The sequence below is a fragment of the Salvelinus sp. IW2-2015 genome, linkage group LG5 (genome assembly GCF_002910315.2).
Source record: "Salvelinus sp. IW2-2015 linkage group LG5, ASM291031v2, whole genome shotgun sequence".
Classification (NCBI taxonomy): domain Eukaryota; kingdom Metazoa; phylum Chordata; class Actinopteri; order Salmoniformes; family Salmonidae; genus Salvelinus; species Salvelinus sp. IW2-2015.
In genome coordinates this window covers 31,929,612-31,942,525 of record NC_036844.1, presented here as the reverse complement: position 1 = coordinate 31,942,525, position 12,914 = coordinate 31,929,612, and the positions used below count along the sequence as shown (strand labels likewise).

Here is a 12,914-nt window from a genome sequence, read left to right as displayed (position 1 = left end):
GCTCTAGAAAACACCAATAAAATGCCTGATATGTGTATACATCCCTTTGTAAGGTAACAGTCAACGTATAGTTTGGCCTTCATTCAAAATGATACCAATAATACGAATCAAAATTGAGTGGAAATTTAATTTGAGAGATAAAATAAAAGCTCCACTAAATAAAAAGCAATGAAAAGCTGAAAATGTTAAACAACGCCAGGTCATCTGATGCAGCACTCCATCACTCTCCTTCTTGGTCAAAGAGCCCTTACACAGCCTGGAGGTGTGTTTTGGGTCATTATCCTGTTGAAAACAAATGATAGTCCCACTAAGCCCAAACCAGATGGGATGGCGTATCGCTGCAGAACGCTGTGGTAGCCATGATTGTTAAGTGTGCCTTGAATTCTAAATAAATCACAGTGTCACCAGCAAAGCACCCCCACACAGTCACACCTCCTCCTCCATGCTTTACGGTGGGAAATACACATGCAGAGATCATCCGTTCACCCACACCGAGTCTCACAGACACGGCGGTTGGAACCAAAAAGCTCAAATTTGCACTTCAGACCACAGGACAAATTTACACCTGTCTAATGTCCATTGCTCTTGTTTCTTGGCCCAAGCAAGTCTCTTCTTATTATTGGTGTCCTTTAGTAGTGGTTTCTTTGCAGCAATTTGACCATGAAGGCCTGATCACACAGTATCCTCTGAACAGTGGATGTGTCTGTTCCTTGAACTCTGTGAAGCATTTATTTGGGCTGCAAACTCTAATGAACTTATCCTCTGCAGCAGAGGTAACTCTGGGTCTTCCATTCCTGTGGTGGTCCTCATGAGAGCCAGTTTCATCATAGCGCTTGATGGTTTTTGCGACTGCACTTTTCCGTATTGACTGACCTTCATGTCTTAAAGTAGTGATGGACTGTCGTTTCTCTTTTCTTATGTGAGCTGTTCTTGTCATAACACGGTCTTTTACCAAACAGCGCCATCTTCTGTATACCCCCCCTACCTTGTCACAACGCAACTGATAGGCTTAAACACATTAAGAAGAAAAMAAATTCCACAAATTAACTTTTAAGTTAATTACTGTTAATCGAAATGCATTCCAGGTGACTACCTCATGAAGCTGGTTGAGAGAATGCCAAGAGTGTGCAAAGCTGTCATCAAGGTAAAGGGTGGCTATTTGTAAAAACACTTTTTTGGTTACTAGATGATTCCATATGTGTTATTTTGTAATTTTGATGTGTTCACTATTATTCTACAATGTAGAAATTAATGAAAATAAAGAAAAACCCTTGAGTAGGTGAGTAGGTGTTCTAAAACATTTGACCGGTAGTGTATCTTAGTTAGTATAGAAGACAGAGTCAGCATATTAAATAGCCATACAATGTGCAGTCAGTGTAGGATGATTTGATAAATACATTTGATTTGATGTAGGATCTTAATTTGAGACAGTTTGCTACAACAAGAAAATTATCCTGCAGAAATGGAAATGTGAATTATTATGTGGATTATAATTAATGTAGGGTTTGATACATTTTTTGTGAGGGAAAATAACAGTGGGAACTTCAGAAGCCTTTTTAAACCTCAAATACACTACACGTTAAAAACATCCTGCATTGCAGGAAAGTTCTCCTGCAACAGGGTGATCAAATTAAGATCCTACACCTGTAGACAGGTTTCAAATCAAATCAAAGTTTATTTGTCACGTGCGCTGAATACAACAGGTGTAGAACTTACAGTGAAATGCTTACTCACAGGCTCTAACCAATAGTGCAAAAAAGGTATTAGGTGAACAATAGGTAGGTAAAGAAATAAAACAACAGTAAAAAGACAGGCTATATACAGTAGCGAGGCTATAAAAGTAGCGAGGCTACATACAGACACCGGTTAGTCAGGCTGATTGAGGTAGTTTGTACATGTAGATATGGTTAAAGTGACTATGCATATATGATGAACAGAGAGTAGCAGTAGTGTAAAAGAGGGGTTGGCGGGTGGTGGGACACAATGCAATGTGCGGAAGCCCTGGTTGGTTGGCCCAATTGAGGTAGTATGTACATGAATGTATAGTTAAAGTGACTATGCATATATGATAAACAGAGAGTAGCAGCAGCGTAAAAAGGGGGGGGGACACACACAATGTAAATAGTCCGGGTAGCCATTTGATTACCTGTTCAGGAGTCTTATGGCTTGGGGGTAAAAACTGTTGCGAAGCCTTTTTGTCCTAGACTTGGCACTCTTGTACCACTTGCCATGCGGTAGTAGAGAGAACAGTCTATGACTGGGGTGGCTGGGGTCTTTGACAATTTTTAGGGCCTTCCTCTGACACCACCTGGTGTAGAGGTCCTGGATGGCAGGCAGCTTAGCCCCAGTGATGTACTCGGCCGTACGCACTACCCTCTGTAGTGCCTTGCGGTCAGAGGCCGAGCAATTGCCATAACAGGCAGTGATGCAACAGGTCAGGATGCTCTCCATGTTGCAGCTGTAGAACCTTTTGAGGATCTCAGTACCCATGCCAAATCTTTTTTTGTTTCCTGWGGGGGAATAGGCTTTGTCGTGCCCTCTTCACGACTGTCTTGGTGCTCGGTCCTCCTTTTCCTGTAGTCCACAAACTTCTCCTTAGTCTTGGCTACGTTGAGGGATAGGTTGTTATTCTGGCACCACACGGCCAGGTCTCTGACCTCCTCCCTATAGGCTGTCTCGTCGTTGTCTGTAATCAGGCCTACCACTGCTGTGTCGTCTGCAAACTCAGTGTTGGAGTCGTGCCTGGCCATGCAGTCGTGGGTGAACAGGGAGTACAGGAGGGCACTGTGCACGCACCCCTGTGGAGCTCCAGTGTTGAGGATCAGCGTGGCAGATGTGTTGCTACCTACCCTCACCACCTGGGGGCGACCCGTCAGGAAGTACAGGATCCAGTTGCAGAGGGAGGTGTTTAGTCCCAGAGTCCTCAGTTTAGTGATGAGCTTTGAGGGCACTATGGTGTTGAATGCTGAGCTGTAGTCAATGAATAGCATTCTCACATAGGTGTTCCTTTTGTCCAGGTGGGAAAGGGCAGTGTGGAGTGCAATAGATATTGTATCATCTGTGGATCTGTTGGGGCGGTATGCAAATTGGAGTGGGTCTAGGGTTTCTGGGATGATGGTGTTGATGTGAGCCATGAGTAGCCTTTCAAAGCACTTCATGGCTACAGACGTGAGTGCTATGGGTTGGTAGTCATTTAGGCAGGTTGCCTTTGTGTTCTTGGGCACATGGACTATGGTGGTCTGCTTAAAACATGCTGGTATTACAGACTCAATCAGGGACATGTTGAAAATGTCAGAGAAGACACCTGCCAGTTGGTCAGCACATGCCCGGAGCACACGTCCTGGTAATCCGTCTGGCCCCGCAGCCTTGTGTATGTTGACCTGTTTAAAGGTCTTACTCATGTCGGCTATGGAGAACGTGATCACACAGTCGTCCGGAACAGCTGATGCTCTCATGCATGCCTCAGTGTTGCTTGCCTCGAAGCGAGCATAGAAGTGATTTAGCTCGTCTGGTAGGCTCGTGCCACTGGGCAGCTCACAGCTGTGCTTCCCTTTGTAGTCTGTAATAGTTTGCAACCCCTGCCACATAAGACGAGCGTCGGAGCCGGTATAGTATGATTCAATCTTAGCCCTGTATTGACGCTTTGCCTGTTTGATGGTTCGTCGCAGGGCATAGCGGGATTTCTTGTAAGCTTCCGGGTTAGAGTCCCGCACCTTGAAAGCGGTGCGGTGTGGTCTACTCCTCAATGCCATCGGAAGAATCCCGGAACATGTTCCAGTCTGTGACAGCAAAACAGTCCTGTAGTTTAGCATCTGCTTCATCTGACCACTTTTTTATAGACCGAGTCACTTGTGCTTCCTGCTTTAATTTTTGCTTGTAAGCAGGAATCGGGAGGATAGAGTTGTGGTCGGATTTACCAAATGGAGGGCGAGAGAGAGCTTTGTACGCGTCTCTGTGTGTGGAGTACAGGTGATCTAGAATTGTTTTCCCTCTGGTTGCACATTTAACATGCTGATAGAGATTTGGTAAAACTGATTTAAGTTTCCCTGCATTAAAGTCTCCGGCCACTAGGAGCGCCGCCTCTGGGTGAGTGGTTTCTTGTTTGTTTATTTCCTTATACAGCTGACTGAGTGCGGTCTCAGTGCCAGCATCTTTCTGTGGTGGTAAATAAACAGCCACGAAAAGTATAGCTGAAAACTCTCTAGGCAAGTAGTGTGGCCTGCAATTTATCACAATGTACTCTACTTCAGGCGAGCAAAATCTAGAGACTTCCTTAGATTTCGTGCACCAGCTGTTGTTTACAAATATGCACAGACCGCCCCCCCTCGTRTTACCGGAGTGTGCTGTTCTATCTTGCCGGTGCAACGTGTATCCCGCTAGCTGAATATCCATGTTGTCATTCAGCCACGATTCCATGAAACATAGGATATTACAGTTTTTGATGTCCCGTTGATAGTATATTCATGATCGTACCTCYTCTAATTTATTGTCCAATGATTGCACGTTGGCGAGTAGTATTGACGGTAACAGCAGCTTTCCCAGTCGCCTTCTCCGGGTCCTGACCAGGCATCCGGCTCCTTGTCCCCTGTACCTGCGTCGCTTCCTCTTGTAAATAACGGGGATGTCGGTCCTGTGGGGTATTTGGAGAATGTCTTGTGCGTCGTCTTTAGACAAAGAAATCTTTGTCTAATCCGAGGTGAGTGATCGCTGTTCTGATATCCAGAAGCTCTTTTTTTGCCATAAGATACAGTTGCAGAAACATGATGTACAAAATAAGTTACAAATAACGCATGGGAGGGGAAAGCAGGCAGGACCAGGGTTAGTAGGAGAGCATGGCACTGACTAAACTTGACAGGGTGTAAAGCTAGCACAGAAATGTGTTGTGAAATACATGACTGTATTCTTTAAAAGATAAACGTTTTTTTATAATTCAAKCCTAGAGGATAGATCTGATCTAGCTAAATATGGACCACTCATCAGCTATATCCTTAGCTCGTAAAAATTGGTAGAATCCTTCCTCAGGATAAATTCACTGACAGCATTATACGCATTAAGGTAAAGTAAAATATATTATGTTAAAAACATGGAATTATAAAAGCAACTTCAATACATGAACAAATCATATTGGTTACTAGTAGGCCTATACTGTGGCGACTCAATGAGACTGACTCAGAAATCAATCAACACATTCCAAGTCAATTCAGCCACAACAATATACACCTCAACACTAGTCACACAGGGAGGAACATCACACTGCATCAACATGTTTCACCTATGGAGAAAAAATGTTGAGACAGACAAAAATGTGTCATTGATTCATTTTACTCTGAACTGAATTGAAAAGAACAAGATTGTGTATCGACTGCCGTAGAGAATAAGAATGGATTACTACAGCATATGTGAGGCACATTTACTCAACGTACCCTAAAGACTTTCACACTTGGGGTACGAGTCACTGGAGTTTGGCATGGGACTGATAAAGATAAATTGAGGGCTAAATCAGAAAAGGGTAGCCTAAAACATCTTTGTTTTTCAGTCCTGAGGGATAAATTAACACAGTGAATATAATTCAATCACAAACTGACATTATAACTGGTCTCCCTTGGATGCCCATGATGGATATGCATTCACAACAACTGGAAGCTAAATAATGTTACTATCACACCCTCTTCAAATAGAAAATGAAAATCTTCCTGTAATAATGCTAGATCTACTGCTGAGCGCAGGAAGAAGCACAGAGAGGGGGTGTACAGTACTGTACCTGGCGCAGGTTGCGTGTGATGCGCACTTCGTGCCAGGCATTGTCGTTGAACTTGCCGTTGGAGGGCTCCACAAGGGCCTCGAAGGCCCCTGAGCCCAGGTTGATGACCAGCCACACAGCACCGCTCCTCAGGGATAGGTTGACATAGTCAGCTGACTTCCCGGTGTGGAGAAGGAGGCCGTTCCTCTGCAGCGTGCGAAAGGACAGAGTGATCTCGTCCAGTTTGCTCTGGATGGGCATCTGAGATAAGTCATAGCTGAAGAACTCGTTGCCTTTGTAGGTGGCAACCGACTCCTCTTTTGCTGTGGTGAGAGATGGAGAGAAGGCTGTCAAAATCAAAATCAAAAGCTATTTGTCACATGCGTAGAATACAGCAGGTGTAGACCTTACCGTGAAATGCTAACTAACAAGCCCTTAACCAACAATGCAGTTCAAGAATGATAATTTCTGAAACATCAGCTATTGTTATCACAGCTATTGTTATTATCAGCTATTGTTATCACAACCATTGATATTGTCAGCTAGTGTTATCGTCAGCTAGCGAGATCATCAGCTAGCGAGATCGTCATCTAGCGTTATCGTCAGCTAGCGTTATCGTCAGCTAGAGAGTTATTCAGCTAGAGAGATATTCAGCTAGAGAGATATTCAGCTAGAGAGATATTCAGCTAGCGAGATATTCAGCTAGCGAGATTGTCAGCTAGCGAGATTGTCAGCTAGCGAGATTGTCAGCTAGCGAGATCGTCAGCTAGCGAGATCGTCATCTAGCGAGATCGTCAGCTAGAGTTTTCGTCAGCTAGGGAGATCGTCAGCTAGAGAGATCGTCAGCTAGAGAGATCGTCAGCTAGAGAGATCGTCAGCTAGAGAGATCGTCAGCTAGCGAGATCGTCAGCTAGCGAGATCGTCAGCTAGCGAGATCGTCAGCTAGCGAGATCGTCAGCTAGAGATATCGTCAGCTAGGGAGATCGTCAGCTAGCGAGATCGTCAGCTAGCGAGATCGTCAGCTAGAGAAGATACGTCAGGCTAGAAGAGATCGTCAGCTAGCAGAGATCGTCAGCTAGCGAGATCGTTACAGCTAGCGAGATCGTCAGCTAGAGATATCGTCAGCCTAGGGAGATCGTCAGCTAGCGAGATCGTCAGCTGCGAGATCGTCATCTAGCGTTATCGTCAGCTAGGGAGATATTCAGCTAGAGAGATATTCAGCTAGAGAGATTATTCAGCTAGAAGAATCGTCAGCTAGTCGAGAATCTCAGCTAGAGAGATCATTCAGCTAGCGAGATGATTCAGCTAGGGAGTATGTCGAGCTAGGGAGATCGTCAGCTAGCGAGATTCGTCAGCTAGCGAGATCGTCATCTACGTACGCGTCAGCTAGAGTTATCGTCAGCTAGGAGAGTCGTCAGCTAGCGAAGATCGTCAGCTAGCGAGATCGTCAGCTAGCGAGATGTCATCTAGCGGAGATCGTCATCTAGCGTTATCCGTCAAGCCTAGGCGAGATCGTCAGCTAGAGAGATCGTCAGCTAGAGAGATCGTCAGCTAGGGAGATCGTCAGCTCGTAGTGTTTATCGTCGACTAGTGTTATCGTCAGCTAAGATATTGTCAGCTAGTGTTATCGTCAGCTATTTTTTTTCATTTTAATTAACCTTTAAAACTTCTTGAGGCAGGGGCAGCATTTTACTTTCGGAAAAATAACATGCCAAAATTCAACTGCTTGCTACTCACCAGAATATAAGATATGCATATTATTAGTAGATTTGGATAGAAAACACTCTGAAGTTTTAAAACTGTTTGAAATCATGTCTGTGAGAATACAGAATTTATGTAGCAGGCAAAACCCTGAAGACAAACCTTCAGAATTTGTATTTTTTGATGTCACTGTCTTTTCAATTCGTTTTTTTTAGAGACACCAGATTTCTAATGGACTTGCTTGCAGTTCCTACCGCTTCCACTGGATGTCACCAGACCTGTGAAATCGGTTGAGGTTATTCCTTTGTGTAGTGAAGAAGTAGGGCTATCGTAAATGAGGGTCACATGAAGTAATTTTTGAGAGAGTCACGTTACGAAAAAAGTTGCGTTAGTTTGTTGTCTTTTTGTATTGAACAGATCATCCGTCTTCAAATTGATCGATTATTAACATTTAAAAATACTACGTTGTATTACCAAAGTAGTTTGAAATGTTTTGGTAAAGTTTACATGTAACTTTTGATATATTTTGTAGTGATTGGCGAAAGTTGGAAGCTGTGTTTTTCTGGATGAAACGGTCCAAATAAATTGACATTTTGGATATATATCCGACGGAATTAATCGAAACAAAAGGACATTTGTGATGTTTATATGGGACATATTGGAGTGCAACAAGAAGATTTTCGTCAAAAGGCATGATTTATATTTTATTTTACTGCGTTTTGTGTCATGCTGCAGTGTTGAATTATGCTATTCTCTTTGTTGATGTTGTGCTATATCAGATAATAGCTGCTTATGCTTTCGCCGAAAAGCTTTTTTGAAATCTGACATGTTGGCGGATTTCACAACGAGTGTAGCTTTAATTTGGTATCTTACATGTGTGATTTAATGAAAGTTAGATTTTTATATCATGTTATTTGAATATGGCGCGCTGTATTTTCCCTGGCTATTGGCCGGTGGGACGTTTGCGTCCCACCTGCCCCAGAGAAGTTAATCAGGAAAGTCCCACTGAGACTATGTAGCCCTAATACTTTTCATAATTAATAAAGTGTATTAAACTGTCAAACAGTTTTGTTATATTTCAGTCTTCTGTGATGTATATAACGTGTAATATTGGCATGGTACGAGTGTCTTCTTTTTTAAACTCATAACCATGTGTGTGAGGTGTATACTTTTGTTTCCAAGTAGATTTGTTTAAGACTACCAAGAATCAATATGTGAGACCCTGATTTAGCCAACTGCAGTGAAAGACTAACAAGGGAGAACCTGGCCAAGAAGGCAGCAGGAGTCAATACAACATTATAACAATGTAAAACATACATTGTACTGTTCAAGCTTCTTGAAATTAAAGCTCTTTTTTTTTTCTTTTAATGTATTATTTGTATTTTTTCTAGTTGAGTATATTATTTATATTGCTTTGTCTTGTCTGTGTGTGTAAAACTTAATAAACAGAGTTTTCAACAACAAAAAAAAAAGAAAAGAAATGGAGCTTTGAATACTGTAATTACAGGTTAATAATATATATATATATATATTTTTTATGTATATTTCTCCCAATTATGACACAAAAATGGATGGGTGAACATATCAAAGAACCACTCAACGAAGATATCATCACCATCATATCACCATAATATCTGCCAAACATTTTCCTTACACATGTTTAAAAGTTCTTATTAAATTCCTTGAATTTCCTTCAGGGGAGAACTGACTACTGTAGCTTTTCCATGGACAACGGGGATGAGATATTAATGATGCATCTGACACACACGGCAGCACTATCACCTTCCTGGGTCCTACAGATGTCTAGGGATATATCTAACCCGGACAARGCTGGGCCAATTGTGCGCCGCCCTATGGGACTCCAGATCACGGACGGTTGTGATACAGCCCGGGATCGAACCAGGGTCTGTAGTGACGCCTCTAGCACTGAGATGCAGTGTCTTAGACTGCTGCGTCACTCGGGAGCATATCCTATCAAGTTATGGTTGGGTGCAATCAGATGCAATGTTGCTTTTCAAATTCACCATCTGATGAAATGTAAAACATTCCTGCACGTGGATGTCCTACAGACTATCAAGTGGAAAATTACATTAATTTGATCACTTGAGAGAATCCATCAAGCATGAAGCCTACGAATGTCATTTAGAATCTAGATGATTTGTGCAGGATTCAATCAAGCGGAGGCCAGCTCTTACCTTGAATAGTCTAACTCCCAGGTAACGCTCTTCTTCAGATCTAATGTATGATTCAGTCAACTGCTGCTGCTATTTACAGCAAAGCTGAACCCACATTTAACTACTACACAGCGCAATGAAAATGAGAGCTGCTCATTGTCTTAATGTCTCTCTACCACGAAAGTGAATAACGTCTTAAGATTGTGTCATGACGTTGCCCTCTTTGGGTACAGCGAGCACATCCCCCTCTCTCCGTCTCCTACAACCAGGCTGCTGTGGTCAGAGAGGTCGTAAATTCCTGGAGGAGATTATCTCCTCATGGCCACAGTATAGAGAGAGAGTGAGTTTTCATAGAGAGAACAAAGGAATTTCTTCCACTTCACAGAACTGGAGAACCGAACAACATTTATGTTCTGGAGAAGGTATAAAAGATTGGTGATGAATCCAGCTACGAACTGGTCCGTTTGGTACAATTTTGTGAAACTCATGGGAGACAATACGGCCATATTACCATAACGCTGTTTATATAATAGCCTCAGTTATGAGGCTTACATCTAATTGTTGTATAAGATGAATGTGTGAGGATGATACTGTTTGTGAAATTGTGTAATGTGATTTTGGACTGTTTAATGAAGGAAACTCCAATTCCCTAAAAAGTTTCACTAAGTCATTGGCACGCACCCAGGGGCCCAGACAGGACCTGGCTTCATGAGACAGCCCTTTTCTATGTTCCGAATGGCCGCTGGAAGGTCATTTTTGCAGGGCTCTGGCAGTGCACCTCCTTGCACAAAGGCGGAGGTAGCGGTCCTGTGCTGGGTTGTTGCCTCCTACGGCCTCCTCCACGTCTCCTGATGTACTGGCCTGTCTCCTGGTAGCGGCCTCCATGCTCTGGACACTACGCTGACAGAACACGCAAACTTTTTGCCACAGCTCGCATTTGATGTGCCATCCTGGGATGAACTGCACTACCTGAGCCACTTGTGTGGGTTGTAGACTCCGTCTCATGCTACCACTAGAGTGAGAGCACCGCCAGCATTCAAAAGTGACCAAAACATCAACCAGGAAGCATAGGAACTGAGAAGTTGTCTGTGGTCACCACCTGCAGAATCACTCCTTTTTTGGGGGTGTCTTGCTAATTGCCTATAATTTCCACCTTTTGTCTATTCCATTTGACCAACAGCATGTGAAATTTATTGTCAATCAGTGTTGCTTCCTAAGTGGACAGTTTGATTTCACAGAAGTGTGATTGACTTGGAGTTACATTGTGTTGTTTAAGTGTTCCCTTTATTTTTTTGAGCAGTGTATATATGTTGATTGCAATTGTTGCCTAATGAGTGAGCGTTCATGTGCAAAGGATTAGCATTTCAATTGTTATAATTATCACTCTGTCTAACAAGCCGCCATACCGGTTTAGCCCACTAGTGCACATCCCCCTACAATGTTTGTGTGATGCATTTCTGTGAATTACTTAGTTAGTAAATAAATGATTTTAAGACAATTGATGTATGGATGACTCATAGTGAAGACTGGGTTCGTGCAGATAACCAACAATTTACGACGTTTGGAATGAGACTAACGTGAGGTAAATAATAATMAATTAWTCAGAAGACTAAGTGATCAGATATTAAAATATCTGAAAGTTATATTAGGAAAAGTATAACTTTGTAATCTGAATATTTTCCTTGGTGCCCCGACTTCCTAGTTAATTACAGTTACATGATTAATCAGTTTAATCGCGTAATAATAACAACAGAGAGTTATTTGATAAATAASTCTTCAGTTTTAATGATGCCAAAGACACGACAGTTGGCATCCACATACAAGCCTTCATCTATATCTATCAGAACATAGTCCAAGGCAACAACTTTTGTCTTCGGATTAGCCTTCTCTGGCTCTCGTCGGTCTTCTCATTTGACACGTTGTAAGGATCGTACTTCTATCTCCGTCTCCCATCCTACTTGTCGCCTGCTAAAGTCTGGTGACCCCATGTGACAAGAGGAATTTAATTAGCACTACACAGCATCTGAGGAACAGTACCACAGACAACTACGCATGGGTGGCCTCTGCTACAATTCATCATTCTGTCTCACTACCGTCCCCCTCCCCCCGCTCTCTATCCCCCTACACCCCTCCCTCCCTTTCAGTCTGTGTCTGTCTATATCCCCTCCTACACAGTCCTTTGAGAGAGAGAAAGACGACAGAGAGAGACAATAGAGAGAGAGGATAGAGAGACAAGAGAGAGAAAGAGACAATAGAGAGAGACAAGATAGAGAAAGAGACGATAGAGAGAGACAAGATAGAGAGATATGATATAGAGAGAGAGTCGACAGAGAGAGAGACGATAGAGAAAGAGAGAGAGACGATAGAGAAAGAGAGAGACTATAGAGAAAGAGAGACGATAGAGAGAGAGATACGATAGAGGATAGAGAGAGACGATAGAGGATAGAGAGAGACGATAGAGGATAGAGAGAGACGATAGACAGAGAGCGACGATCTAGAGAGAGAGACAATAGGGAGTGAGAGACAATAGAGAGAGACGATAGAAAGAGGATAGAGAGACAAGAGGGAGAGAGACGATAGAGACGAGAGGGAGAGAGACGATAGAGAGACGAGAGAGGATAGAGAGAGACAACAGAGAGGGAGAGAGACAATAGAGAGACGAGAGAGAAGATAGACAATAGATAGATGATAGAGACAATGGAGAGAGAGAGACGATACAGGGAGAGAGAGACGATAGAGGGGAGAGAGAGAGATGAGAGAGACGATAGAGAAAGAGACAATAGAGAGAGATACAATAGAGAAACGATAGACACAGAGACGATAGAGAGAGAGAGAGACAATAGAGAGAGACAATAGAGAGAGACAAAAGAGAGACGATAGAGAGAGAGACGATAGAGAGACAATAGAGAGAGAGAGACAATAGACAGAGAGACAATAGACAGAGAGAAGATATAGAGAGATGATAGAGACGATAGAGAGAGAGATGATAGAGAGACGATAGAGAGAGGCGATAGAGAGAGAGACGAGAGAGATCGAGACGATAGAGAGACAATAGAGAGAGAGACGATAGACAGAGAGATGATAGACAGAGAGACGATAGAGAGAGACGGCAGAGAGAGATACTATAGAGAGACGACAGAGAGAGAGAGACTATAGAGATACGACAGAGAGAGAGAGACTATAGAGATACGACAGAGAGAGAGACTACAGATAGACGACAGAGAGAGAGACGACAGAGAGAGAGAGACGATAGAGGTACGACAGAGAGAGAGACTATAGAGAGATGACAGAGAGAGAGA

The 12,914-nt window shown here is 43.0% G+C and overlaps 1 protein-coding gene and 1 long non-coding RNA gene across 5 annotated transcripts in view; one reads left to right on the top strand and one right to left on the bottom strand.

Annotated features, from left to right (window-relative positions):
* The window catches only part of LOC139027782 (uncharacterized), a 663,342-nt gene that overhangs the window by 160,235 nt on the left and 490,193 nt on the right, over positions 1–12,914 (top strand). The window lies entirely within an intron of this gene.
* nrxn2a (neurexin 2a) overlaps positions 1–12,914 on the bottom strand; it is a 365,106-nt gene that overhangs the window by 236,567 nt on the left and 115,625 nt on the right. For all 4 annotated transcript variants that reach the window (XM_070443705.1, XM_070443701.1, XM_070443703.1 and 1 more), the window contains 1 exon segment: positions 5,762–6,063. In XM_070443705.1, coding sequence (XP_070299806.1) covers positions 5,762–6,063 — 302 coding nt within the window.